The 27,371-nt window shown below is 44.6% G+C and overlaps 1 protein-coding gene across 1 annotated transcript in view; it reads right to left on the bottom strand.

Moving 5' to 3' along the window:
* LOC137372782 (HORMA domain-containing protein 1-like) overlaps positions 1-27,371 on the bottom strand; it is an 86,779-nt gene that overhangs the window by 7,506 nt on the left and 51,902 nt on the right. Inside the window, exons 10-14 of the mRNA XM_068037020.1 lie at positions 23,260-23,495; positions 22,914-22,944; positions 19,903-19,964; positions 18,373-18,444; positions 7,716-7,832 (exon numbers count right to left, since the gene is read on the bottom strand). Of these exons, the coding sequence (XP_067893121.1) occupies positions 7,716-7,832; positions 18,373-18,444; positions 19,903-19,964; positions 22,914-22,944; positions 23,260-23,495 (518 nt within the window). The remainder of the gene's footprint in view (positions 1-7,715; positions 7,833-18,372; positions 18,445-19,902; positions 19,965-22,913; positions 22,945-23,259; positions 23,496-27,371) is intronic.

Below are 27,371 nucleotides of genomic sequence, written 5' to 3'. Positions count from 1 at the left end.
AGTTTCTGGTCAATGGTAGCCCCTAGGATGTTGATAATGGGGGATTCAGCAATGGTAATGCCACTGAATGTCAAGGGGAGATAGTTAGATTCTTTCTTGTTGGAGATGGTCATTGCCTGGCACTTGTGTGGCGCGAATGTTACTTGCCACTTATCAGCCCAAGCCTGGATATTGTTCAGGTCTTGCTGCATTTCTACACGGACTGCTTCAGTATCTGAGGAATCACAAATGGTGCTGAACATTGTGCAATCATCAGCGAAAATCAGCAACTTCACTTATTCAGACCTCCAAATCTTCATGGAGGGCATCAAAGACATGACAGACTGGATGAGCAGAGTATTGGGTGTGGGCTTCATCAAGTCACCCAGAATTATCACTCATGTCACCTGGAAGTAAGGGAAGGGTGGTGGGGGGGGGCGGTGGTGGATGGTCAGCAGGGTGGAACTGGCAATGACTACCAATTCCCTCAGTTCCAGAACTGCAGAACAGTGCCACCAGAATTTCAGCATTCGCTGCAAGGCACTAAAGTAATATGCTGCACACCTCTTCTTTTTCTTCCTTGTCCACCTTGGGTACCAGTACACTTTTCACCATCTTAAAGCAAAATTTGATTAACTAACTTATCACCGCATTGTGGTTAAGCAGGGCTTGAACTTGGCATCTTACACTATAACTACCCAGCTCCCTCACAACAATTACACACATGCACAATCCAAAAACTCCTTCCTCCACTTTAACAGCCTCACATCCCACATCTCTTATGTCGTTTCTCCCATGCCACTTGGCACACGCTCCCCAATCACTTTATCTTTTGCAGGACAAATTGGCACACAATGCCCAACACAGGAAGGGCACAGGAGAGGGTGGGATTTCCCAACCTTAAAGACCTCATTTGCTTCGAGGGTAAGGATATGGAGTTCATGGGGAGGCACTCAGCTTGTTGCCATGAGAGATGGTGAGACCGGTGACACTTTGCCGACAGCAGGTTGCTCACTGAGCACTTAAGTGTTTGCCCTGGCATCCCTGTAAGCCACTGCACAACCACAATCTTCCACCTCCTTGTCTGTCTTCTTAATCTCATTCCATTCATATCTTCTACGTTCCTGTGATATATTGCTATACCATCTGTAAAGTGCTAGGAACTAATTGTTATTTGTAAGTGTTCCGGGGTGGGGGTGGGCCACATTCATGGCTATGGTAGAGCGTCATGTGACGTGTGACAGGACACCAGCCTCGGGCAGTCCTACACCAGGAAACATGGAAGTTGAATGGAATAAATAAAGATTCAAGCCTTTCCAAGTCTAAAGTGTGATTATTTCTACCATATGGGAACCAGAAAACAACCAGAAGACATAATATGGTGGCAGCAAGTGTCTGTGAGTAAACCCAACACATTTTAAACAAATTTAATGCAGAACTAGATTCAAAAAAAATGGACCCAAATTAGGGCCAGAGAGAGAGAAAGAAAAAAGCACTGAGTGAATCGTGTGAAAACGAAGAAACAAAATATCAGCCGGGACTGGAATGAATGCACAGCTACAACCAATTATGAATTGGGAAGCTGATGACGTCGTAGAGACATTTGAGAAGTTTAAACAAAAGTGCAGATTGACATTCAGTAGCTTCCAAAAGGCACTAGTGAAGGGGAAAGGGTCAGCTATATCCTTCTGTGGGCAGGAGATAAAGGATTAATTTTATTTAACAGCTGGGAGCTAAGTGAAGAGGAAATCAGAAACCCGGACAAAATTTTTGGAAGATTCAGCACCCGTCTCCAGCCAAAATCAAATCATTGAATGTACCAATATGAATTTCAAGGCCTGAGCCAGGAACTAGGTGAGCCTACTGACAAAAGATTGAAAAATGTAAATTTAAAGTCACCGATGAAAGGCTGATAGATCAGCTAATTTGGGGTTCTGCGCATTCTGAAGTACAGAAAGCTCTAATTGGAAAGGACAAGCTCACAATATTGCAGGCTGTAGACACTGCCACAGCACATGAAGCCATGAGCAGACAGATGAAGACACTCACTATCCAAACAGCTAGGCTTCAGTTAAGGCAAGAGAAAGGCAGCAGGGTTGATGCAGTGAAACAACAACTAAAGAATGTACACCAAACAGAGAGGAAGATGTGCAGGAAATGTGGATGACCACATGAATTCACAGACGGAAGGGAATGTCCCGCATAAAGATTGTGGAAAGACCAATCACTGGGAAAAGATGTGAAGAACAAGGGAAGAAGGTGGCAGATGAGTCTCCAGAGCCAGCGTGACAGGGCAAATGAGTAGGCAAAGAAACCAAAACATCCATACCCTGGAAGATGACAATGGGTTTGAGAACACAATAGACATAGGAACCATACAAATGCATGAAATGTCTGGATGCGACAGTTCCAAGAGAAAAGAAATTCACACGACCATTCAGATCAGCAAGAGGGTGAGAAATAAGCCCACAGCGATAAGTTTGAAGGTGAAGATTGATACTGGAGCACAGAGTAATATCATCCCACTCAGACTATACCAGAAGATCTTTCTGAAAATTTGGAAGAAAATGGTTATCCAAGGAAAGGTGCTCTGAAACCGAACAACGGCATGCTAACAGCATACGGGGAAACTGAGATTCGACAGCAAGGAACAACCCAAATCAGAGGGACACACAAAGGAAAAGATGTTAACTGTATGTTCTACGTCACTGAAACAGATGGTCCTATTATCCTGGGGTTGAGCAGTTGCAAAGAGCTGCAGATTATCTCAGTGAACCATGAGGTGAAGGAGGCGATATTGATGGTTGAAGACATTACAGTCATTGAAAAGCGCCCTCTGATCAGAAGCAAAGAAGATCTGGTACAAATGTATGCAGAGTGTTTTGATGAGACGGTTGGATGCTTTGAAGATTTTGAGTATCACATCACTATTGACCCAGCAATGAAACCAGTGATTCATCCCCCATGTAAAGTACCAATAGAAATAAAAGGAAAGCTTGAAGGAGAGCTCCAAGAAATGGAAGAAAATGCCAGAGTCACAGAGCCTACATATTGGGTAAATTCTGTCGTGGTGAGAGAGAAGCCAAATGGACGGCTAAGAATTGCCTCGATCCCAAAGATCTTAACCAAGCAATAAAAAGGGATCCCTACCCTATTCCAACACTGGAGGAGATCACACCAGCACTGGTGTGTTTTCAGCAAGCTTGATGTCAGAAATGGATACTGGAATATGAAGCTAGACACGGAATCTTCGCTGTTGACAACATTCAATACATCCTTTAGACGGTACAAACTCCTGCCTCTACCTTTTGGCCTTAAAGCGAGCCAGGATGTGTTCCAGCAGAAAGTAGACGAGACACACGGGATGCAAAGCAGCAGTCGGCATAGCAGATAATATCCAGATATATGTTGTAGATGGAACAGATCATGACAACCATCTACATGAAGCCATGGAAAGAACCAGGAAAGCTGGGATCAAGCTAAACGCAGACAAACGCATTGTGAAAGTGACAGAATGCCAGTTCTTCGGAATGTTGTACACACCTGATGGAGTCAAGCTGAGTCCTGAAAGAATCTCAGCCATTTCTGGGATGGAAGCCCCAAGAGATAAAAGAGAGTTGAGAAGTTTCCTTGGCTTGATCCAATACATGAGCTCCTTCATACCGCACATGTCGGAACACACAGCAAACCTGCGGGAGCTGATGAAAGAAGATGTAGAGTACCAGTGGTCAGAGTCACACGACAGGAATTTTAACAAACTTAAAAAGGTAGTATGCGAGGAGACAAGTCTGTCATATCACAGCAGAAATAAACCTGTCACTCTGCAAGTAGATGCTTCCACAAAAGTACTGGGAGCAGTCCTGGTACAAGAAAGCAAGCCAATAGCATCTGCATCTGAAGCTCTAACCTCAGCTGAGACCAGATATGCCAACTTAGAAAGAGAACTTTTGGCAGTCATGTATGGATGTGAGAAGTTCCACAAATATCTCTCTGGGAGCAAGTTCACAGTGGAGAGTGATCATCGTCCACTGGAGCAGACCGACAAGAAAAATCTATATAAAGCAGCAGCAAGACTGCAGAGGTTACTCTTGAGGCTTCAGAGTTACGATTTCACTCCGAAATACAAGCCAGGGAGAGAAAGGTGCTGACAAATACCGTATCTTGGTTGTCGCCACAAGAGAAACATGAGATAGAAGATCTAGGTATAAAGATTCATCACCTGGTGAATGTAACACCACTGAAACATAGTCAAATTAGAGATGAGACCAGCAAAGAGGAGTTACAGATACTGTCTCAGCAAGTGATCCAGGGATGGCCTGATAAGAAACAGCAAACATAGCCAGCAATACAGCAGTACTAGTCTATCAGAGATGACATCTCACTAGAAGATGGTGTTCTGCCAGCTGGATCTAGAATAATCATACCCAAAACAATGCAGGAAGAACTTCTCCAAAAGATACATGAAGGCCACATGGGAAGGAAAAATGTAAGCTCAGAGCCAGATCAGCTGTGCACTGGATAGGCACAAAGACATCAAAAATACGGTGTCTACATGCAACTTATGCCAGAAGTACAGAAACACGAAGCAAAAAGAGATGATAGCTACTGAAGTACCACCCAAACCATGGCATCCTGTAGGAGCCGATTTATTCACACATAATCAAGAATGGTATCTCATAGTTGCAGACTACTACTCAAAGCTCCCGTTTATCCGGAAGGTGAAAGATTTGAGAGCCACAACAATCATCTCAGCAGTTCTGAGTTCTGTTCGCTGAGCAAGGGATTCCTGAAAGATTAATATGTTACAATGGCACTCAATTCACATCCAGAGAATTCAAGGAATTCGATGACCAGTATGGGTTCGACACCATCACCTCATCACCAGGCTACCCTTGGGGACACGGGTTTATAGAAAGACATGTCCGGATGGTCAAAAGAACCCTTGCGAAATGCCAAGAGACAAAGCAAGACCCAAACCTAGCCTTATTGTCACTCCGATCCACACCTCTCGAGGCTCACATGAAATCACATGCAAAGCTGTTGACTGGAAGAAAATATAAGAGTCCTCTGCCAAGCAAAATACATCCTCCAAGTAACCAGGAGGAAGTGAGACAACAACTCACTGAAGCACAGGTAAGAGGAGAGCAACACTTCAACATGCATGCTAAATCCCTTACTGAGCTGTTGAAAGGACAAACTGTACATGTGCAGGATCCAATCATGAAAACCTGGTGCCCAGCAAAAGTTGTTGGTGAAGCTGAGACTCCAAGGTCATACATCATTGAGCCTGAAACCGGTAACCAAATGAGAAGGAACAGAATCCATATTCGACCTACAGCTGAGCTGGAAAAACAGAAAAGACCATCAACATGGGAAACATCACTATCCAGCGAGATAACATTAACGTCACCAGCAAATGACGCAACATTAGCAACAGCAAGCACGACTCCTTCAACACTAAGAGCAACATGCACAACATTGCCTGTGCAGTGTGTCAACTCACCATTGAGAGCAACGAATGCCAAATCTACAAGATGGAGGCACAGAATCTTACCACCTAAGCGATACTGTGAATAATATTTTTAGAAAAGAATACACACTGTAAGAGACAATAAAAAGGGGTTCAGACTATTTCCAAAAGTTGGTTGATAATCTTCATTAGTTTAGAAAAAGTTAATGAGTGGGACAGTAATATTGATGTCGCGACATTATGTTTTGAAAGAAAGAGGGATGTTATACATTGTTATATCACCTGTAAAGTGCTAGGAACTAATTATTTAGGAACTAATTGTTATGTGTAATTGTTCCGGGGTGGGGGGGGGCACATTCATGGCTGCACTGGAGAGTCACGTGACATGTAACAGGACACCACCCTAGGACAGTCCTATACCAGGGAGCATGGAAGCTGAATGGAATAAACAGACTCTAGCCTTTCCAAGTAAAGGCCGGCTCGAGTGTGTGAATGAAACCCGACCCGAGCGCGACAGAACCACATCCGACCCCGAGCCTGACCCAGTCCAAGTCCTTTCATTTTTTCCCGCGCCCGTCCCGACCCGACCATCCTTCCACCTTCCGTTTTTCACTTTGTTGCTTATCTGCACAAGCTAAAAAAAACTGTAACAAAACCACCTTTCAAGTCCAAAAAATACATTAACATTGGAGCCACTTACCGCAGGTGGTGATAGAGCGTGTCCGACCCGGCCTAACCTGACCCAAGCCCGAATGCCGGACCCAGAAATGTGACCCGACCTGACCTGAACCCGACACATGTCGTCGGGTCCTGTCATGTTCGGGTCGGGTAGCCATGCTCTATTTCCAAGTCTAAAGTGTGATTATTTCTAATATATGGGAACCAGAAAACAATCAGGAGACATAAGAGCTCCTTTCTTAGATCCAACACAGCAATGAGTCTCCTTCATTCAATTTGTGGTGCTGCTCTCCATGGAAAGAGTAAGCCAACAGGGAATGCAACACATGTTTCTGAGAATATCTGAGGGCTGGATTTTGTTCCCAGCCCGACGTTGGGTTCTGTGGCAGGGGTTCGGGGGGGTGCTGGAGAATCGGAGTGGCAGCGGCCGACCTGGAACCCGATGCGGGGACTGCCGGACCTGATCTTCCCGGGGGTGGGATAGGCCGACCACAGCCTTCCAGCCCAGAGGCCAATTGAGGCCCTCAAGTGGTCTATTGACGGCCAATTAAGGGCCTTTTCCCGCTGCCGCTGGGATCTTACCAGCAGTGGAGGGGATGCCTTGGAAATCAAGGCACCGTCCCTGCGAGCTTGGGGGGGGTGGTCCCTCCTTCGTGGGCAAATCGGATCCCACCCTGGGATCACTGTAACCCCCGGGACCCGCCACCCCCTGGACCGAACGTCTATCCCCCACCCCACCACCCTTCGCCGGGGTCTTCCGGACTGCCCCCGGTGACTCTGCCTCACCTACCTCGGGTTCCAACGCTGGGCCCCAGTCTGAGGCCTGAGGCCTCTGCAGTACCAGCAGCGGCCACCGCTCTCGGTGGCGCTGCCAATACTGTTGAGCTGTCAGCCCTGTGATTGGCCGGCAGCTCTTGGGGGCGGGTTCCCCATCCCTAATAAGTGTTTAAAGGGATGAGGATCCCGCCTGTTCAACTTTGACAGCCAAAGACTGGAGGATTGCTCTGGGGACCTGAAAAAGTGACTTCTTGGCCCGGTGCTGGGACCCCCGCCTCCTGCACAAAATCCAGCCCTGACTGTGGGTAGGGGTGGGGTGGAAGGGAAGTGTGAAATCTGCCAGTGGTCTGACTCTGAGCAACATCAGAGTCTGTAGACAGAATGGCAAAACAAGCTTTAAAAATAATTTCCTATTTGCAAAATCTGTGTTCAAAGATCTCCAAACTCCTCTGAGTCAGAATTCCTCACCTCCACCTTGAACAGCTGATCCTGACAAATGCTGCACATCATAGCAGTCAGTGGAACTTTTCTGAGTGCAGCAGCAGTCCAAATCCAGGAAATCTGGAGCTGCTTTCCCACTGGCTTTGACTCTGACATATCCAAATCAGGCCAATGGCGACTTGGCAGATCGATAACGCAAGAGCTGCAGAAGTCTGCTTCCACTATATGCCATTTCTGTACGGCATGTGACTGAGACAGGTAAGGAAGTGCATCCAAGAACTGTTTATCTGTTTATGTATGTGTGTGTTCAAATTTAACCACTAAAACAAAACAGAACAAACAGAATAATTGATAAAGATTTTTCACTCACATGATCAAGTTCAGAGATTGTTTTTTTGACTCGAACAGCTTTTATGGCCTGCGTAGTGCTCAACTTTTGAGGTTCCTCCTGCACTTTGCTATTATCATGGCAGTCATTCCTTTGTACCTAACAGTGAAAGCCCAGTAATTTAACTACAAATATAACAACGTTTTGAACAGTATGGTAATAACTGTTAACAAATACAACACACATATATAGGCATCAAAATATTGCAGAGTTAAAAGTTTAGGGTAAAATCTTCTTTCAAGTAGAGTACAAATGTTTTGTTATGGTCTTAAATAATTTTCTGTTATTCTCACAACTATAATTGAAAAAGCAAACTGCAGTTATTAAAAGTTGTCACACAATGTATTGTAAAGTTTTAATCCGCAATACATAAATCATATAATGTGATTAATTTTGTGCAACCAGATTAATCTTCAGTATTTGTCCCTATTAAAAATATTTTTTCATTCTTTAAAACTGTCACAGATCAAACACTGATACTTGGTAAAGAGAATAAGAACATCATCTGCTTCCCCCTTTCTACCAATCTCATTTCCCAAATTATTTTGACCACTAAGAGTTCATGTCAATACATTGCCCTGCAATTTATTTCTGTGTTGGGATCAACTGGCCTTTGCTGTTGCTTAAACAGCTAAGGTACCTAGTGGGCAACCACAGGTATCTGTTTCTCTTACACAATAGCGTGGGGACAAAGGGAGAATTTTAATCTCAAAACATGGGTGGATTTGGGTCAGGTGGGAGGTTAAAGTGTTAAAAACTTGAATCCCAACTGAAATCTGTAAACAATCCACTCACTTCCGTTTAATGGAGACGGAATGATGGGCAGGCAATCAAACCTCTCCAAGGAGGCAGGGTGGCGTTTTAAACATAATGGGACTGCGAGCCTTAATGTGAGAACATAGAACATACAGCACAGAAGGTGGCCATTCAGCCCATCGTGTCTGCGCCGGCCGAATAAGCTATCCATCCAAACTAATCCCACCTTCCAGCACCTGGTCCATAACCCCGCAGGTTACAGAACCTTAGGTGCATGTCCAGGTACCTTTTAGAAGAATTGAGGGTCACTGCCTCCACCACCAATCCTGGCAGTGAATTTCAGACACCCACCACCCGCTAGTTGAAAAATTTTCTCCTCATGTCCCCTCTAATCCTTCTACCAATCATCTTAAATCTGTGTCCCCTGATAACTGACCTCCCCACCAGGGGAAACAGGTCCATTCTGTCTACACGATCTAGGCCCCTCATAATTTTGTACACCTCAATCAAGTCACCCCTCAGCCTCCTCAATTCCAGGGAAAACAACTCCAACTTATCCAATCTTTCATAGAAACGTAGAAAATAGGAGCAGGAGTAGGCCATTCGGTCCTTCGAGCCTGCTCCGCCATTCATTATGATCATGGCTGATCATCCAACTCAGTAACCTGTTTCCGCTTTCGCCCCATACCCTTTGATCCCTTTAGACCCAAGAGCTATATCTAACTCCTTCTTGAAAACATACAATGTTTTGGCTTCAACTGCTTTCTGTGGTAGCAAATTCCACAGGCTCACCACTCTCTGGATGAAGAAATTTCTCCTCATCTCAGTCCTGAAAGGTTTACCCCGTATCCTTAGACTATGACCCCTGGTTCTGGACTCCCCCACCATCGGTAACAAGCTTCATCATAGCTGCAACCCTCAAGCCCTGGCAACATTCTTATAAATCTCTTCTGCACTCTCTCCAGAGCAATTATGTCCTTTCTGTAATGTGGTGACCATAACTGCATGCAATGCTCCAGCTGTGGTCTAACCAGCGCTCTATACAGCTTCCACTGTTATGTCCAGACTGGCCAAGAGAGTGTGGGAAAACGGCGCACTGACACAGAACACAAAAGTCCGAGTGTATCAAGCCTGTGTCCTCAGTACCTTGCTCTATGGCAGCGAGGCCTGGACAACGTATGTCAGCCAAGAGCGACGTCTCAATTCATTCCATCTTCGCTGCCTCCGGAGAATACTTGGCATCAGGTGGCAGGACCGTATCTCCAACACAGAAGTCCGCGAGGCGGCCAACATCCCCAGCTTATACACACTACTGAGTCAGCAGCGCCTGAGATGGCTTGGCCATGTGAGCCGCATGGAAGATGGCAGGATCCCCAAAGACACATTGTACAGCGAGCTCGCCACTGGTATCAGACCCACCGGCCGTCCATGTCTCCGCTTCAAAGACGTCTGCAAACGCGACATGAAGCCCTGTGACATTGATCACAAGTCGTGGGAGTCAGTTGCCAGCGTTCGCCAGAGCTGGCAGGCAGTCGTAAAGTGCTCAAGTGTGGCGAGTCGAAGAGACTTAGCAGTTGGCAGGAAAAAAGACAAAAGCGCAAGGGGAGAGCCAACTGTGTAACAGCCCCGACAAACAAATTTTTCTGCAGCACCTGTGGAAGAGCCTGTCACTCTAGAATTGGCCTTTATGGTCACTCCAGGCGCTGCTCCACACACCACTGACCACCTCCAGGCGCTTACCCATTGTCTCTCGAGATAAGGAGGCCAAAGAAGAGAAGAAGATACAGCTCCAGCATCACATCCCTGCCTTTGTACTCTATACCTTGGCCAATAAAGGAAAGCAATCCATATGCCTTCTTCACCACTCTATCTACCTGTCCTGCCACCTTCAGGGACCTGTGGACATGCACTCCAAGGTCTCTCACTTCTTCTACCCCTCTCAATATCCTCCTGTTTCTTGTATATTCCCTCACTTTATTTGCCCTCCCCAAATGCATCACCTCACACTTCTCAGGATTGAATTCCATTTTCCACTTTTCCGCCCACTCAATCAAACCATTGAAATCATTCTGGAGTCCACGACTCTCCTCCTCACTATTAACTACACAGCCAATCTTTGTGTCATCAGCAAATTTCCCAATCATGCCTCCCACATTTAAGTCCAAATCATTAAAATATACCATAAAAAGCGAAGGACCCAACACTGAGCCCTGTGGAACACCACTGGAAATCAATTTACATTCACAAAAACATCCATCGACTACTACCCTCTGTTTCTTGTCACTGATCCAATTCTGGATCCAACCTGCCACCTTCCCCTTTATCCCATGAGCTTTCATTTTACTGACCAGTCTGCCATGCGGGACCTTGTCAAATGCCTTACTAAAATCCATGTAAACCACATCCACTGCACTACCCTCATCAATCCTCCCTGTTACTTCCTCAATACACTTAATCAAGTTCGTAAGACATGACCTTCCCTTAACAAATCCATGCTGACTATCCCTGATTAATCTGTGCCTTTCTAAGTGAAAGTTTATCATGTCCCTCAGAATAGATTCTAACAATTTACCCACCACTGAGGTCAGACTGACTGGACTATAATTACCTGGCTTATCCCTCGCACCCTTTTTAAACAATAGTACAATGTTCGCAGACCTCCAATCATCTGGTACCTCGTCTGTATCTAGTGAGGATTCGAAGATGATCCTCAGCGCATCCGTTATTTCCTCCCTGGCTTCCTTTAACAGCCTGGGATGCAAAACATCCGGTCCTGGTGATTTACCCACTTTCAGGGATGTCAGACCCTCAAGCACTTCCTCTCTCATTATCCTTATCTTATCTAATATTTCACACTCCTCCTCTTTAACTACAATGTCTGCATCAACGCTCTCCTATGTGAAGACAGAGACAAAAAACTCATTAAGATCCCTGCCCACATCTTCTGCATCCATGCATAAGTTCCCCTGTACATCTCTGATAGGCCCTACCCTTTCCTTAGTTATCCTCCTTCTCTTAATGTGTTGATAACACATCTTCGGGTTTTCCTTGCTTTTACCTGCCAATAATTTTTCATGTCCTCTCTTTGCTTTTCTAATTTACTTTTTTTACTTCTCTCCTGCACTTGCTATACTAAGCTTTCTAAAGTATTAATATATTTGTGATCATCATAAGCTTTCTTTTTTTTGCTTTAACTTACCCTGTAGGCTTCCAGATAAACAGAGAGCTCTAGATTTGGCAGTACCACCCTTTATCTTTGTGGGGACATGCCTACACTGTGCCTGTAGTATCTTGCTCTTGAATGCCTCCCACTGGTTTGCCACTGATTTTCCTTCAAGAAGCTATATCCAGTCCACCTTCACCAGGTCACTTCTGTTTCGTAAAATTTGCCTTCCCCCAATTTAGAACCTTTGCTCCTGTTTTATCTTTGTCATTTTCCATGATTATGCTAAAACTAACTGTATTATGGTCACTATCTCCAAAATGTTACTTCATCCACTTGCCCAGCTTCATTACCGAAAACTAAATCTAGAATTGCGCCCCCTCTCGTTGGGCTTGTTACATGCTGGCTAAAAAAGTTCTCTTGAATGCAGTTCAAGAATTTTGTCCTCTCTGTGCCTTTCACACTGTTTGTATCCCATTCGATATTGGAATAGTTGAAATCCCCTACTATCACTGCCCTAGATTTATTGCACTCAGAAATTTGCCTACATATTTGTTCCTCTATTTCCCTCTCACTATTTGGGGGTCTATAGTACACTGCCAGTAATGTGGCTGCCCCCTTTTTATTTCTGAGCTCCATCCATATGGCCTCGTTTGATGATTCATATAGCATATCATCCCTCCTCAAAGTTGTTATTGATTCCTTGACTAATAATGCTACACCCCCCACTTTTTATCTCCCTCGCTATCATGCCTGAATACTCTAAATCCAGGGATGTTGAGCTGCTATTCTTGCCCCTCCTTAAGCCAAGTTTCCATTATAGCAATGATATCGTGTTGCCATTGTTACTCAACAGTTGACATTTAACTGTGGACAACCAGGTTTCCTGAGCCTCGGGGTACGTGGCAGCTAAAGCCAGACGAGAACTGCCTGATTCAGCCTTTTCATCTCCCTGCTGGGCCCAGCATGTCTGTATGGGCAATCCCCTGCGATCCAGCACCCCCATCCCTACCCTTCCGATCTTCCCCTGACCTTCCCTTTAATGGTCATCGCACCCACCTCCACCCCCTCGGAAGCATGGACCTACCTTGCCCTGCACGTCCTCCGAAGTGCTCCCTGCCCAAGCGGAAGCCAAGCCTGTCATTCAGGCTGGCTTCCAGCAGAGGGAACCAATCAGTGGCATCACACTGTTATGACCAGGTGAGAAAGGTGTCTCGGGGTCTTTTACTGTCTTCACTTGGTCTTATTGTAACAGGGTTTAATTTTAAACACACTGTGTTCTGAACTGCCCCTTTGTGAATCCTTGTTCACAGCTTTCCAATTATAAGGCAAAGAAATGAGCACACCAGGTTTTCTTTAGGTTTAAAGAAGAAAAGTGAAATTTATTAAACCTTAAACTTAAATTCGGTTAACACCTATGGATACATGATGCGCCTACACTAGCGATACACACATGCAAATATAGACAGAAAAGAGAAGAAAAATAAAATGGCGAGGTTCGAGGCACTGTGCTTCGAGCTCACTGTAGGGTCCTTGATTGTTGGTCGTTTTGCTTTTCGTTGGGGCCCAGTATTCTTCTTAAACCTTGTTCACTGTAGGAGACTTTTCTCTCTTAGGGTTCATATGCCTTCAATGGTTTCCGAAGCTGATGAGAGCGAGATGAGAACAGACAGGAAAGAGGTTTTCTCATCCAGGAGCTAACAACCTTCTGATTTCAAATTCCCTGTTGGAAGTTCAAATTCAAAAAACTCCAAAAGTCAGTCAGTCATATGACCAAACTGGCCCAACCACGTCTGTTTGTGTATTCGGCCATCTTAGTAGTTAACCTGGAATGCTTCAATGTCTGGTAATCAAAAGTCCATTGTGGATTAAATTGGAGCAGCTCCTTTGTCCTTTGAAGTACTTGTCTGTTGATATGCTAATATCTCTCTCCAGCCAAAGTCTCCAATTGTTTTTTAAAGCAAGTTCTTTCTTCACCAACAATAGTTTAAAATCAATGTTCATGTGGCAAAATTAATTTTTCTCATTCTTGGCAGGCGGGCGGCTTGCCTGACAACATGTACGCTGTGAAGTTAAAACTTCTGGGCTCCCTGCACCTTGCGACTCTTCTGCTCCTTCACTCACTCACAGGTCTGTTTTATCACTCCTTGTAGGAGAAGAGACTGCAAATGCAAGGGAGAGGGACAGTACTGGAGGTGGACTACCACATGTAGTACAGAAAAGGACACCCTGGAGATAAGTGGCACATTTGCATCCCTCTCAGTAAGTGATGGAGGGACAGGGGGCTCCCAGATAGCTATTGACAGAATTACAAATATCTCTGACACATATGCTGCCTTCATTTCATCAATGACTGAACTATAAGAAGACTGAGTATTAAGACTGTCAAGATTGTGACTTTATCGCAACTAAATCATATCCCTTTCTTTTGTCTTCCAGTACAGAAAGCTTTGCAGAACATCCATGAAGACAATGACTCAGAGGACCTCATTCCTTCTAAGAATGTACCTTCACAGAACCTACAGCTATACACCAGTGCATACACTCGCACTTCGATGGGTCCACTTAGAATGTTAGTTGGGTTTTCACCCGGTGATTCACGTCATTAGTGAGCATCAGCAGACACTGGTGGCAGGGACAATCAAGTAGAGTCCACATTGGGGCATGCATTTCTCTACAAACTGGACACAGATGCTGAACCCCAGGGGCTATTGTTGAGAAGGAGATGGTAAAGGTGCAACAGCAACTTAGCCAGGTACTGGCAGACATGCCATGCACATTCTCCAGAGTAGCAGAGAAGAAGTCCAACTCCAACAGTCGTGTAATAAAAGCAAAATAGTGCAGATGCTGGAAATCTGAAATAAAAACAAGAAATGCTGGAACCACTCAGCAGGTCTGGCAGCAGGTCCAACAGTAGTGTATTGGTAATGCAGAAAATTGTGGGAATGTCTGCCATGGAGAGAGACGTCGCCTCCGTGGAGCTTCAAGCAAGGCTCTCAAATGAATCCAGGCAGACCATGGCCATGGCTGCGCAGACGTTGGATGCTAACTTGTCTGCCACTTTAAACAGGATGACAGATACCTTATCTGTGGGCTTATAATGTGTCACTGATCTTCACCGGACTGGTCTGCAGTAGAATGGTAGGACTGATGTGGCACTGGTGCAGGAGAGGGATGATGGTGAAAGAGGACATGGAAGTTGGAATTCTACTCAAAGTGTTCCCACTTCTCACCTGTTGCATCCTGCACCCCATCAGCTGACATTAAATATATTATATTAAATATATTCAAGAAGGAGATAGGTATATTTCTTAATGCCAAAGGGATCAAGGGATATGAGGAGAAAGCAGGAACAGATAACTGAATTAGACGATCAGCCATGATCTTTTTTGAATGGCGGAGCAGGCCCGAAGGGCCAAATGGCCTACTCCTGCTCCTATTTTCTATGTTTCTATGCTGCCTTGTCTTCCAATGGTCAAGTCTGTCCCTGCACAAGTGAAAATGCAGCAGTTTTGGCAGGGCTTTCAGGGGCTCCAAAACCCATGAGGATGTAGGCCAAAAGCACCTCAGTAGTCAGGGGAGGGATCTGAGCAGTCTGCTTCTATCACCTCTGAAGCCACACAGGATGCACCATGTGGAAGCAGTAGAAACATAAGTTGAAGACATTGTAATTCACCAAGGGTATGTACATGAGTATTTGATAAAATATTAAGTTATTATGTTTCCTTTTTTTTTTATAATGTCACATAAAGTTAATGATTTATACCACTTCCACATTTTGCCCATTATTGCATCCAGAGGGAAATTTATCCTTTCACTTTTTTCATGAATATCAACACATGCCAGAACCCATTGGGTGAATGTGTGGTTGAATGTTTATATATGCAAAGAGAGGGTTGAAAGAAAAACTTGCATTTATATCGCGCCTTTCATGAACACTGGACATCTCAAAGCACTTTACAGCCAATGAAGTACTTTGGAAGTGTAGTCATTGTTGTAATGTAGGAAACACGGCAGCTAATTTGTGCACAGCAAGCTCCCAAAAATAGCAATGTGATAATGACTAGATAATCTGTTTTTGTGATTAGATTAGATTAGATTAGAGATACAGCACTGAAACAGGCCCTTCGGCCCACCGAGTCTGTGCCGACCATCAACCACCCATTTATACTAATCCTACACTAATCCCATATACCTACCAAACATCCCCACCTGTCCCTGTATTTCCCTACCACCTACCTATACTAGTGACAATTTATAATGGCCAATTTACCTACCAACCTGCAAGTCTTTTGGCTTGTGGGAGGAAACCGGAGCACCCGGAGAAAACCCACGCAGACACAGGGAGAACTTGCAAACTCCGCACAGGCAGTACCCGGAATCGAACCCGGGTCCCTGGAGCTGTGAGGCTGCGGTGCTAACCACTGCGCCACTGTGCCGCTGTTGAGTGAGGAATAAATTTTGGCCAGGACATTAGGGAGAACTCCCCTGCTCTTCTCCGAATAGTGTCACAGGATCTTTTACATCCACCTGAGAGGGCAAACAAGGCCTCAGTTTAATGTCTCATCTGAAAGACAGCACCTTCAACATTGCGGCCCTCCCTCAGTACTGCACTGGAGTGTCAGCCTAGATTTTTGCACTCAAGTCCTGGAGTGGGACCTGAATCCAGAACCTTGTGACTCAGAGGCAAGAGTGCTACTAACTGAGCCATGGCTTACACCAAGGTTGGGGGTTGGTGCTGGCGGTGGGAGCAGACCGTGGGCTTTCATTTGTTATGTGTCACACGGTGAACATTTGCGATATTAGGGCATCCCTAACATCAATGTAAGCGATGAATGTCCAATCTTCATCCTCCTGCTCCTCCTCCTCTATATTCTCCTCATCCAAAGATGAGTGCGAAGCCACCTACCAACCTCCCTCCGGTGGACCTCTCTCCTATACACATGCTGATCCCACCACAGCATGTCGTCACTGCCATGGATGATGATGGTCTTCCTCTTCTGATGTGCTGTCAAACACATCCAAGGTGCCTCCTATTTTGATCCTGTCAATTTGAAATCCTCCACGATTGAAAAAAGCTGCATCCACACAAGCACTCTGCCAGACGTTTGGGAACGTCAGAGGGAACTGAGAAACAGCTATAATAAGTGAGGTTTTATTCAGATGGGACAATGACATGTTCAAAACCCACCTGAACTGCTGCTCAAACTCAACTGTTACCCTCATCAGTTTCTTGACCCCTGGAAAACCCATCCTGATCAAGTAAAATTTGGAGCCGTTAAATACAATATAAAAATATGTCATTAACGTTTCCTAAGGATGCTAATTGTGCTAATAAGTACCCATGCGCCCAATTAGGAACTTTGGCGAGCAGGTTTCTCGATGGCACTCATATGTGCCTTCATTAAACCTGGAAGTGGGCACTTTTGAGACAGTTGCTCTCCTGTTCTAAAAATCAATAATTTTTACCCACCACCTGTTTCCAATCCACCCATTCGTGGGGGCTAAAATTTCCCCCTCTGTCTCTGGGTAGGGTCGGGTTGATCTACTTTCCTCGATTTGACTAATTTCTGCAACCTCACTCCTAAAGAATATTATCTGGTGTAACTGTTACAGTAAAACCTGCTGTAAAACCTAGCAGATAAAATACTTATTTCAAACCTTTATGACACTATGGGATGAGAACCATTGCTCGCTAAAGTTCTAGTCTGCTAACCACATATCTAATAAGCTTCCTCAGCTCCTATCAAGATAGATGGAAGAGATGCCTTCCAGAAAAAAAGGGCTGGATTTTCTCAGTTGGGTTGCGATCCCGATGTCAGCCTCAGTTCCGGGTTGCGATCCCGGAAGTGGCCAGGGTGGGTTGTTATTTGCAACCTTCCCAGAGGCGAACAACAAAGAAGCTGCCTCCGGAAGCCCTGTTCAAATAATGACAACAGGAGGAGGGAAGTGGGAAGCCCAATAAAAGGGCCCACTGCGATGTCTGGCCAGAAGCTCCAACGGAAGAGGTGGGTACTGCCAAGGCTGGCAGGAGACTGCGAGGACACCTCAAGATGGAGACGCTTTCTGCAGCACTGCAAAAAACTTAAAACTCATGCATCACAACAGCAGTCAGGCTATCATTGTGGAGGGGGATCTCCTCAACAGGATGGTTTGTGGCCATAGCTGTGACTGTGGCATCCTAGTGGATCGTGCTGGGATGATGGAGAGGAGGCGTTGATGGCTCTCTGGCCTGCCACTGGGAGGCTGTCTCCAGTTTAATTCCAGGCTCCGGCCTCAGCAGGGGGCTCATCTGCCGTTGGGAAGATTCTGGCAGTGTCATCACCTTTCCCCCAGTTGGCCCATTAATGGGATTAATTGGCTACCCATCACTGCCAGGCAGGTCGCCTCTGCTGTTTTGGCCCTGCCTCCAGCAAGATCACTCTGCAGTGGGAACGCATCAGGTGGCAACCTGATGTGCTGTGTTCTGACATTGCGGGACTGGGAAAATTCAGCCCAAGCATCCCAGATTAGGAGGAAAAGACAAACATTAAACTCATGGCATAATAAAAACAACTTTTGTTAGTTGAACCAAGAACATCTTCAGGAAAGGTACCGGTGGATTAATTGGTAATGTTAACCCTCTCTGTTCTTCAGACTGGAGCACAATGCCTGGAAGTAATGAGTGTTAAGGTTGGAAGAGGGGAAACTAGTTCAAATGAGATATTGCAGGCTACTGACCAGCACTTTTCTAAGTTTTGTCCTTTTGCCTGACACATCCAACTCTGCTGCCTTTGCTACCAACTGCTTTATCTAAAAGGAAAGAGTATCTATAAGACAAATGCAAAGTTGATATTACAGTACACAACGGTCTAGATTTTACTCTTAGCAGCAAAGGAAGCACTGTTCACCTCAAATATAGTTGCCCAGAAACGTTTCATGGGCTTGTCAGTGGAGATTTCTTTTAACACGGCATCCGATCCAGTGTGATGCCCTCTACAAAGTCTTTATGGCACCTGTGAGCAGAGCAAGCAACAGCAAGGCTCTTCAACCAATCAGATTGAAGTATCCTCTCTGACAGACACACACTGCAAACCAGGAAGTGAAAAACAGGAACTATAAATTACATTTAAATGATTGCACAGGAAGTGAAATAAAAACTGGGACATACAGATAGGACTAAGAGAGAGAGAGCGCTAAGAGCAAAAAAACAGAAAACTAAGAAAAAATTATTTATTTTCTTCTAGAAAGCTGCAACATTAACTTTCTTTTGAGGAAATGAGACTTCACACCTGTGAAATGAATTTTTCAGGGCCAGAGAGGTTGTTCAGCAATAGCTATCACGTATTACGCTGTTAAAAATTCACTGGGAGAGTAAATCATTCGCTAGATGCAGCGCTACATGAACAAACTTCTCCCCTACTTCTGAATGCACCAGTCCTAATTTTTTCAGCCGTTTTTAGTACGGGTCCAATTCATTGATAGTCTAACTTCATGCTATTACAATGATTCTGTGAAATTCTAAAGTATAGCAACAGTGCACCCTTTGGAGGAGCAGGGTATCTCTGATAGCTACTTCTGTATTTCCACGTTTACCAGTACAGGAGTGGATGCCAGAAGGTGTTTCAGATTTACCCTGATAACCTCACCATTATTATTACAGCAAAATCTGGGCCATTGTTAAAGATTTAACAATTGAAAGATCAAGTGAGATGTAACTAAGAATATCATGATATTGCAATATGCTGATCTGTGAAGTTGCACTTTCTGTGTTATTACAAATCAGTAAACATTTTTTGCATGTTCACCAAGTCACAATCTGTGATGTGAATTAATTGTATAACGGCCCAAGTACATAACCGCCAATTTAAGAATTTACAATTGTTCAGTACCTTATATCTTTTAGAAATGTCTCAAAGGACTTCACATACAGTGAATTACTTTTGAAGTGTGACTGTTGCTGTGTAGACAAATATTGCAGGCAATTTGTGGGCTTCTTATGTTTTGTTGGTTGAGGGAGGAATGCTGGCCATGACCATGGTAAAATTCCCTTCACTACCTTAGAGTCAATCTAGACAATGGGTCACAGCAATGGGAAAACTTTCCAATATCCAGTACTGACACCTCTTATTTTAATGAACACAAAATGTGCTCATTTGACTTTATATATATTTTTATATAAATATAAATGAAAGTTCCTTCTTCTATTTGTTCTTGTGACTTTCAGATTATTTATATAAATTTCTACACATATCGCAAAAATGACAATACCTCTTTTTCTGATTCATTGAATGATTTCTCATTAGTCACACTTTTCTGAAGTTCAGAATGAGCTGCCAAAATATAAAAAACATCAAAAGATTACATATTTTCCAATTAATTGGTATATAAATGAGATACTACCTCTGAACATTAATATTATTGCATATATTGATGTCGTAGAATGTTGCATAGTTATCCTTCAGTGGTTGTGACTGGTCACCTATCTCAAATTATGACTTTTATTTTTATAATAATCCACAACCATAGAAGTGTTGACCACTGTTTTACTCACAGAAGTTAGCTTGTCTTGATGCTCTAGCGAAACAAAGTTTTATATAGTCCTTTTCCTTCTTGTATTGAAAATTATGTACATTCACTCATTTGATCTTTGCCATGCATCTGTCCATATATTTGCAATGTTTCAATATACACAAAACAAAAATGAAAAATTTGCTGCATTTTTAAGAAATTGAAATTATTTCTTAAACAGCATACTTCTAGAACAGCATCCATTTCAGGCTTTGGGAAAGGATAGTTGTTAACAGTTCAGGAATATGCAGATTTAGAGCCAAAGTAGGATAGAGATGACAATTATTCTGCGCTTGGGCATAAATAACGAAATGAGCTGAATGACTGTTGCTCATCCTTATCTATCTTCTTATGGTCTTGATGCTGACTGTGTCATCATGCAGTTGGTCTGTCTGACTGCCTACTCAACATCAAGTTTTGGAAGGGTGGCCCACGATTTCCTCTTGTTCAACATCAGCAAAACTGATGTCTTGGATCTAGAAATTTGATCGTTTTTGAAAATGGGCACACAAGAGGTGGGACGCGTACTGCACAGAACCTGTTCACATGGTCCCATACAGTGGGCTGGATCTTGTTCTCCTCCCGACGGTGGATTTTGTGTTTGGGGGTGGGGTGGTGGTGGAGAATCAGAGCAGCAGCGGCCGCCACGGAACCGGATGGGGGATTGCCAGTTCCAATTCTCCTGGGAGCGAGACAGGCTGACTGAAGCCTTCCCATCCAGAGGTCAATTGAGGCCCTGATGTGGGATCTTACCAGTGGTGGGGGGGGGGGGGGGGGGCGGGTTGCCCCTCCGCCGCACGGGGAGGAAACTTTGCAACATGGGGGAGGGGGATCCCTCCTTCATGGACAATTTGTGGCCCACGGAGGACCCCCACTGGGAACCAATACACTCCCCGGGAGCCCCCTCCCCATGGACCGAACTCCCAACCCACTACCTCCACCCCCACGCTGGGGCCTTCTGGACTAGCCCCGGCGACCCCGACTCACTTCTCCGGTGTTCCAACCTTGGGCCTGGGTCTGAGGCCTCTTCAGTACTGGCAGAGGCCACCACTCCCAGTGACGCTGCCGATAATGTTGAGCTGCCCGCCCTGTGGTTGGTCGGCAGCTCTTGAGGGCGGGATCCCCGTCCCGATTAAGTCTTTAAAGGGCAGGGATCCCGCTTCCTTAAACTTTCACCCCAAAAGACCGGAGAATCGCTCTGGGGGGCAGAAAAAATTCAGAGCTGGGTTTACCCCCGCCTTTTCGGCCTGACGCCTGGAGCCCCGCCTCCTGCACAAAATCCAGCCCAGCATCTTAAATTCATGCTGGGACATCATTATAATGAGTCAAGAGTGGAGCCTATGTTATTCATTGGCTGAACTTCTTTTTGGGTGGGGGTGGAAATTAGGCATCTCTGATGTCACAAAGGCATCCAACACCTCTTAAATGGAAGGTACACTCTAGCTGCAAACACCAGGGAAACACTTCTGAAAAGAGAAATGGCTGCTAGATCTGTGCATCGTGCCCTCAAATTCTCAGATGCTGCTTTGTAAGCCCTGGTCCAAGCAGTGGACAGGAAGAGGGAGATCCTGTTACCACCAAGGGGAAGAAAACTCTCCAGGCAACATCTGTACCACCTTAGAATTATAGAATGGTTACAGCACTGAAGGAGGCCATTCAGCCCATCGTGTCCATTTCTGCAACAGCATATCACCTCGTCCGACTCCCCTGCCTATTCCCTGAGGCCCTGCAAATATTTTCTCTTCAGATAATGATCCAATTCTCTTTTGAAGGCTGTGATTGAATCTGGCTCCATCACACTCTTAGGCAGTGCATTCTAGATCCTGACCACTCACTGCGTAAAAAAGAGTTACCTCATGTCGCAATGGAGGTCAATGCCAGGTTCTTAGCTCCAAGGACATGATTGCAATGCTGCAAAAAGTTCAATGCCCTCATCATAATTGTCACGGTAAGAATAGTGCTCTCTTACTCTCTGCTCACATCTCCACCACCTCCACCCTCACTACAAACTTCACTACACAACATTCTGTTGTAATCCTCACTTGCCCAGACCTCTAAGAGTGTTACTAATACACTCCTCTCTTTCATACAAAAAAAGATTGTGCAGAATTCCAGACAGGAGGAGGCTGAAATCATCTGCACATCCTCTTCCCCATCGAAGAAAGCATGCTGATCATATGCGTAGGGGGAGAATCATGGCCATGGTGATTCACAATGCTGCAGGAGACTTCACACAAAGTTTCTTCACACTTTATCCTTTTTCTCCTTGCTTCTATCTTACCCTATGCACTCTGCATGAAAAACTGAAAATTCTTTCATCAGCCACTCACCTCTCCCTTCATACGAAAAGTTAACCCATGTCCCTCTAGCAAGAAGATGTGGTTACTTGAAGAAGGGGAGCCCAGCTTTCCTGATGATGCACCATCACTCAATTTGACAAGCTTATTTAAATATATTAACATTTTAATAGTTCTGGGATGCACCCTGGACACCGATAGAGCAGTCCCATCAATATGGTGGGTGTGAACTTCCAGCTCCAAATGAGGGTGTGCGCCACAAATGATTTTCTAGGCTACCTCCTTTAATTCTTACTGGCACTCACAGTTCTTGTTTGCACTAACCAACAAACCTTATGACATTTTCTATAGCTCAGCAAGTTGGATATTGCAGCCACTGCTCATATTTGTTCAAAATGCGAGAAACTATCATACCTGTAATATTTTGGTAGAATGGAGTACTTTCCTTTACAGCATTTCGGTGCTACATCCAAAGAAACAAAACACAGTTAAGACACTGATTGTAACATGTCAAAACATGATAGCAATGATGTGTATTTGTGGAGCTTGAACATCATCCTGGCAAGCCACCAGGAGGGTCTGGTGTTGCTCTTGGTGTCTCACCACAAAAATTCAGAATTTTTTCTGCACTGGACAAGCAACAGAATCAATGCTATGAGACATCTGTTCTTGTTATATTTGTTTCCAGTAGAACCTCATTCTTGTCTAGATAATTAAGTCCAAAATAAGTTACAAGCAGCTAGTTAACATTCGCACTCACATTTGGGGTGGATTTGACTTCCTCCATTCCCTGCAGTGAAGTTTCAATTTCCTCATTTAGCATGTTTTCTTTCTCCAGCTGTTCCATTGTTTCTTTCTCTGTGGTGACTCGCACTTTCATCATATGGAATGGAGTGGGCACATCACCAACTTTAAAATGGACTGGGGTTCCCTCGAACCACACAGCATCACACTCGCCTTCTTTGAACCCTGGCGGCTGGTATTCAGGAGGTGTCACTGCCAAGTAGAGAATATGTGGATTAGGAACATTTTTTTTTACAAATATTTATTTAATAACATTTTAAATAAAGATTAAAATTCAGGGTAGGACTTCATAAATTGTAATGTTTGCCTATTTACCAGATCAGCCATAATCTAATTGTATTGCAAAACAGGCTCAATGAGCCACGCCTGCTCCTTTTTCTCACCCAATGCAGATGCTCATCATGCCACTTGAATTGACACTCAATTTTATAATTATTTTATGCTTATACTGTATTTGCTGAGAGTAAAAACAGTGTAAAGGCTAAAGTCTGTTTCCAGGTTAATTCTTGGAGAACAGGCTAGAAATTAGGGAAAAAGAAAAAAACTGATGGAAATCTGAAATAAACACAGAAAATGCTGGAAATACACATTAGGCCAGTATCTATTAAGATAAATCACAAGTTATGATGTTTTAGGTATGTGATCAGAATTGAATCACATTTTATTGTGACTGAATAAGTTAAACAGAAGCTTTGTTGCATGGTATGCTGAGATTTTTTGGGGATTGAAGTCCCCACCAGTGTGGCCAAAATAATTCAAAGCTCTGGCATCCATATACATCCTCAACTACTCATACAGCTTCATACAACTCCTTACCTCTCTTACTCTTTCTCACATTATTTGGGTGCAAAAGGCAAATCTGAAAACACTCAAAAACTTTCTTTACTCAAAGCCACTTATTTTTCCTGTTAGTCTGCTAGTCTTCAAGCGCCCTTCTTTTAAAGGCACCTCAAATCACCATGGGATGCATGACTTCACATTGTAGAGGTCTCAGGGATACGCACAGGCCTGTAAAATTGTGTTTTCCCCCTTCTCGCCATAGAAGGACATCAGGGAGAGAATCACCATCGCTGAAAATCCTGAGTTTTCAGAGAAGAGGCATTAGATTTAATAGGCAGATGGACAGAGAGTCTATAGGAGTGTCAAGGTTGGAGGTGAGTTGTCAAAAGGTTATAGTAAAGGCTGGATAGGCTCATCATAACTTGTATTTGCTTCTTGTTCTTTCTGAAAGTATAGAAATTCTTCTCAGGAAACTGGCAGCTGAAGTGAGGCAAAGACATCTTCGGGGAGAAGGTAAGTGCTTTCACAGGACTGTTTGTGGGCCAGGAGCAGCAGGAAGGCTTCTTTCCCGGCCTGACAAGCTTTCTCCCATCAGACCCCACCTCCCCCATACAAGGCTCCCAGGGTCGAGGTTCGGACTACCCTGTGGGTTAGGGATCGGTCCCCACCACCCCTTCTAGGGTTGTAAATCAGACCTACCTGGTCCTACAGACTGCTGCAGAGTGCTTTCTGCCTGACTGAGAGCCAAACCTGTCAATCAGGCTGACTTCCAGGCCGAGAACCTGTCAGGGCCAAAAGATGCAAGGAGTTGACTGGGATTTACTTAGTGTTAGAGGTCTAGATGGAGCAGAATTTGTAAGGAGCATCCAGGAGGGTTTTCTAGAGCAGTATGTAAATAGTCCAACTCGGGAAGGGGCCATACTGGACCTGGTGTTGGGGAATGAGCCCGGCCAGGTGGTTGAAGTTTCAGTAGGGGACTACTTTGGGAATAGTGATCACAATTTCGTAAGTTTTAGAATACTCATGGACAAAGATGAGAGTGGTCCTAAAGGAAGAGTGCTAAATTGGGGGAAGGCCAACTATACCAAAATTCAGCAGGAGCTGGGGAATATAGATTGGGAGCAGCTGTTTGAAGGTAAATCCACATTTGATATGTGGGAGGCTTTTAAAGAGAGGTTGATTAGCGTGCAGGAGAGACATGTTCCTGTGAAAATGAGGGATAGAAATGGCAAGATTAGGGAACCATGGATGACAGGTGAAATTGTGAGACTAGCTAAGAGGAAAAAGGAAGCATACATAAGGTCTAGGAGGCTGAAGAAAGACGAAGCTTTGAAAGAATATCGGGAATGTAGGACCAATCTGAAACGAGGAATTAAGAGGGCTAAAAGGGGTCATGAAATATCTTTAGCAAACAGGGTTAAGGAAAATCCCAAAGCCTTTTATTCATATATAAGGAGCAAGAGGGTAACTAGAGAAAGGATTGGCCCACTCAAGGACAAAGGGGGAAAGTTATGCGTGGAGTCAGAGAAAATGGGTGAGATTCTAAACGAGTACTTTGCATCGGTATTCACCGAGGAGAGGGACATGACGGATGTTGAGGTTAGATATCTTTGCAGCATCCTTAAACACGGGTGAGGTCCCGGAGGACTGGAGAATTGCTAATGTTGTCCCCTTGTTTAAGAAGGGTAGCAGGGAAAATCCAGGTAATTATAGACCGGTGAGCCTGACGTCAGTGGTAGGGAAGCTGCTGGAGAAGATACTGAGGGATAGGATCTATTCCCATTTGGAAGAAAATGGGCTTATCAGTGATAGGCAACATGGTTTTGTGCAGGGAAGGTCATGTCTTACCAACTTAATAGAATTCTTTGAGGAAGTGACAAAGTTGATTGATGAGGGAAGGGCTGTAGATGTCATATACATGGACTTCAGTAAGGCGTTTGATAAGGTTCCCCATGGTAGGCTGATGGAGAAAGTGAAGTCGCATGGGGTCCAGGGTGTACTAGCTAGATGGATAAAGAACTGGCTGGGCAACAGGAGACAGAGAGTAGCAGTGGAAGGGAGTTTCTCAAAATGGAGACGTGTGACCAGTGGTGTTCCACAGGGATCCGTGCTGGGACCACTGTTGTTTGTGATATACATAAATGATTTGGAGGAAAGTATAGGTGGTCTGATTAGCAAGTTTGCAGACGACACTAAGATTGGTGGAGTAGCAGATCGTGAAGGGGACTGTCAGAGAATACAGCAGAATATAGATAGATTGGAGAGTTGGGCAGGGAAATGGCAGATGGAGTTCAATCAGGGCAAATGCGAGGTGATGCATTTTGGAAGATCCAATTCAAGAGTGAACTATACAGTAAATGGAAAAGTCCTGGGGAAAATTGATGTACAGAGAGATTTGGGTGTTCAGGTCCATTGTTACCTGAAGGTGGCAACGCAGGTCAATAGAGTGGTCAAGAAGGCATACGGCATGCTTTCCTTCATCGGACGGGGTATTGAGTACAAGGGTTGGCAGGTCATGTTACAGTTGTATAAGACTTTGGTTCGGCCACATTTGGAATACTGCGTGCAGTTCTGGTCGCCACATTACCAAAAGGATGTAGATGCTTTGGAGAGGGTGCAGAGAAGGTTCACCAGGATGTTGCCTGGTATGGAGGGCGCTAGCTATGAAGAGAGGTTGAGTAGATTAGGATTATTTTCATTAGAAAGACGGAGGTTGAGGGGGGACCTGGTTGAGGTGTACAAAATCATGAGAGGTATAGACAGGGTGGATAGCAAGAAGCTTTTTCCCAGAGTGGGGGATTCAATTACTGGGGGTCACGAGTTCAAAGTGAGAGGGGAAAAGTTTAGGGGGGATATGCGTGGAAAGTTCTTTACGCAGAGGGTGGTGGGTGCCTGGAACGTGTTGCCAGCGGAGGTGGTAGACGCGGGCACGATAGCGTCTTTTAAGATGTATCTAGACAGATAAATGAATGGGCAGGAAGCAAAGAGATACAGACCCTTAGAAAATAGGCGACATGTTTAGATAGAGGATCTGGATCGGCGCAGGCTTGGAGGGCCGAAGGGCCTGTTCCTGTGCTGTAATTTTCTTTGTTCTTTGAGTTAAACTCCACAGCAGAGGGGGAAACCCAGTCTTCCCAGTTTCCCGTTCAAAACTTCACCTATGTATCCTGCCACTTTTAATATTTAGGCCAACGTTTCAGGTCGAGTACATTTTATCTCCACAAATGCTGCCAGATTTGCTGAGCATTTTTAGTGTTTTCTGTTTTTATTTCAGATTTCCAGCATCCA

The sequence above is a fragment of the Heterodontus francisci genome, chromosome 8, assembly GCF_036365525.1.
Source record: "Heterodontus francisci isolate sHetFra1 chromosome 8, sHetFra1.hap1, whole genome shotgun sequence".
Classification (NCBI taxonomy): Eukaryota; Metazoa; Chordata; class Chondrichthyes; order Heterodontiformes; family Heterodontidae; genus Heterodontus; species Heterodontus francisci.
This window is presented reverse-complemented; position numbering and strand designations above follow the sequence as displayed.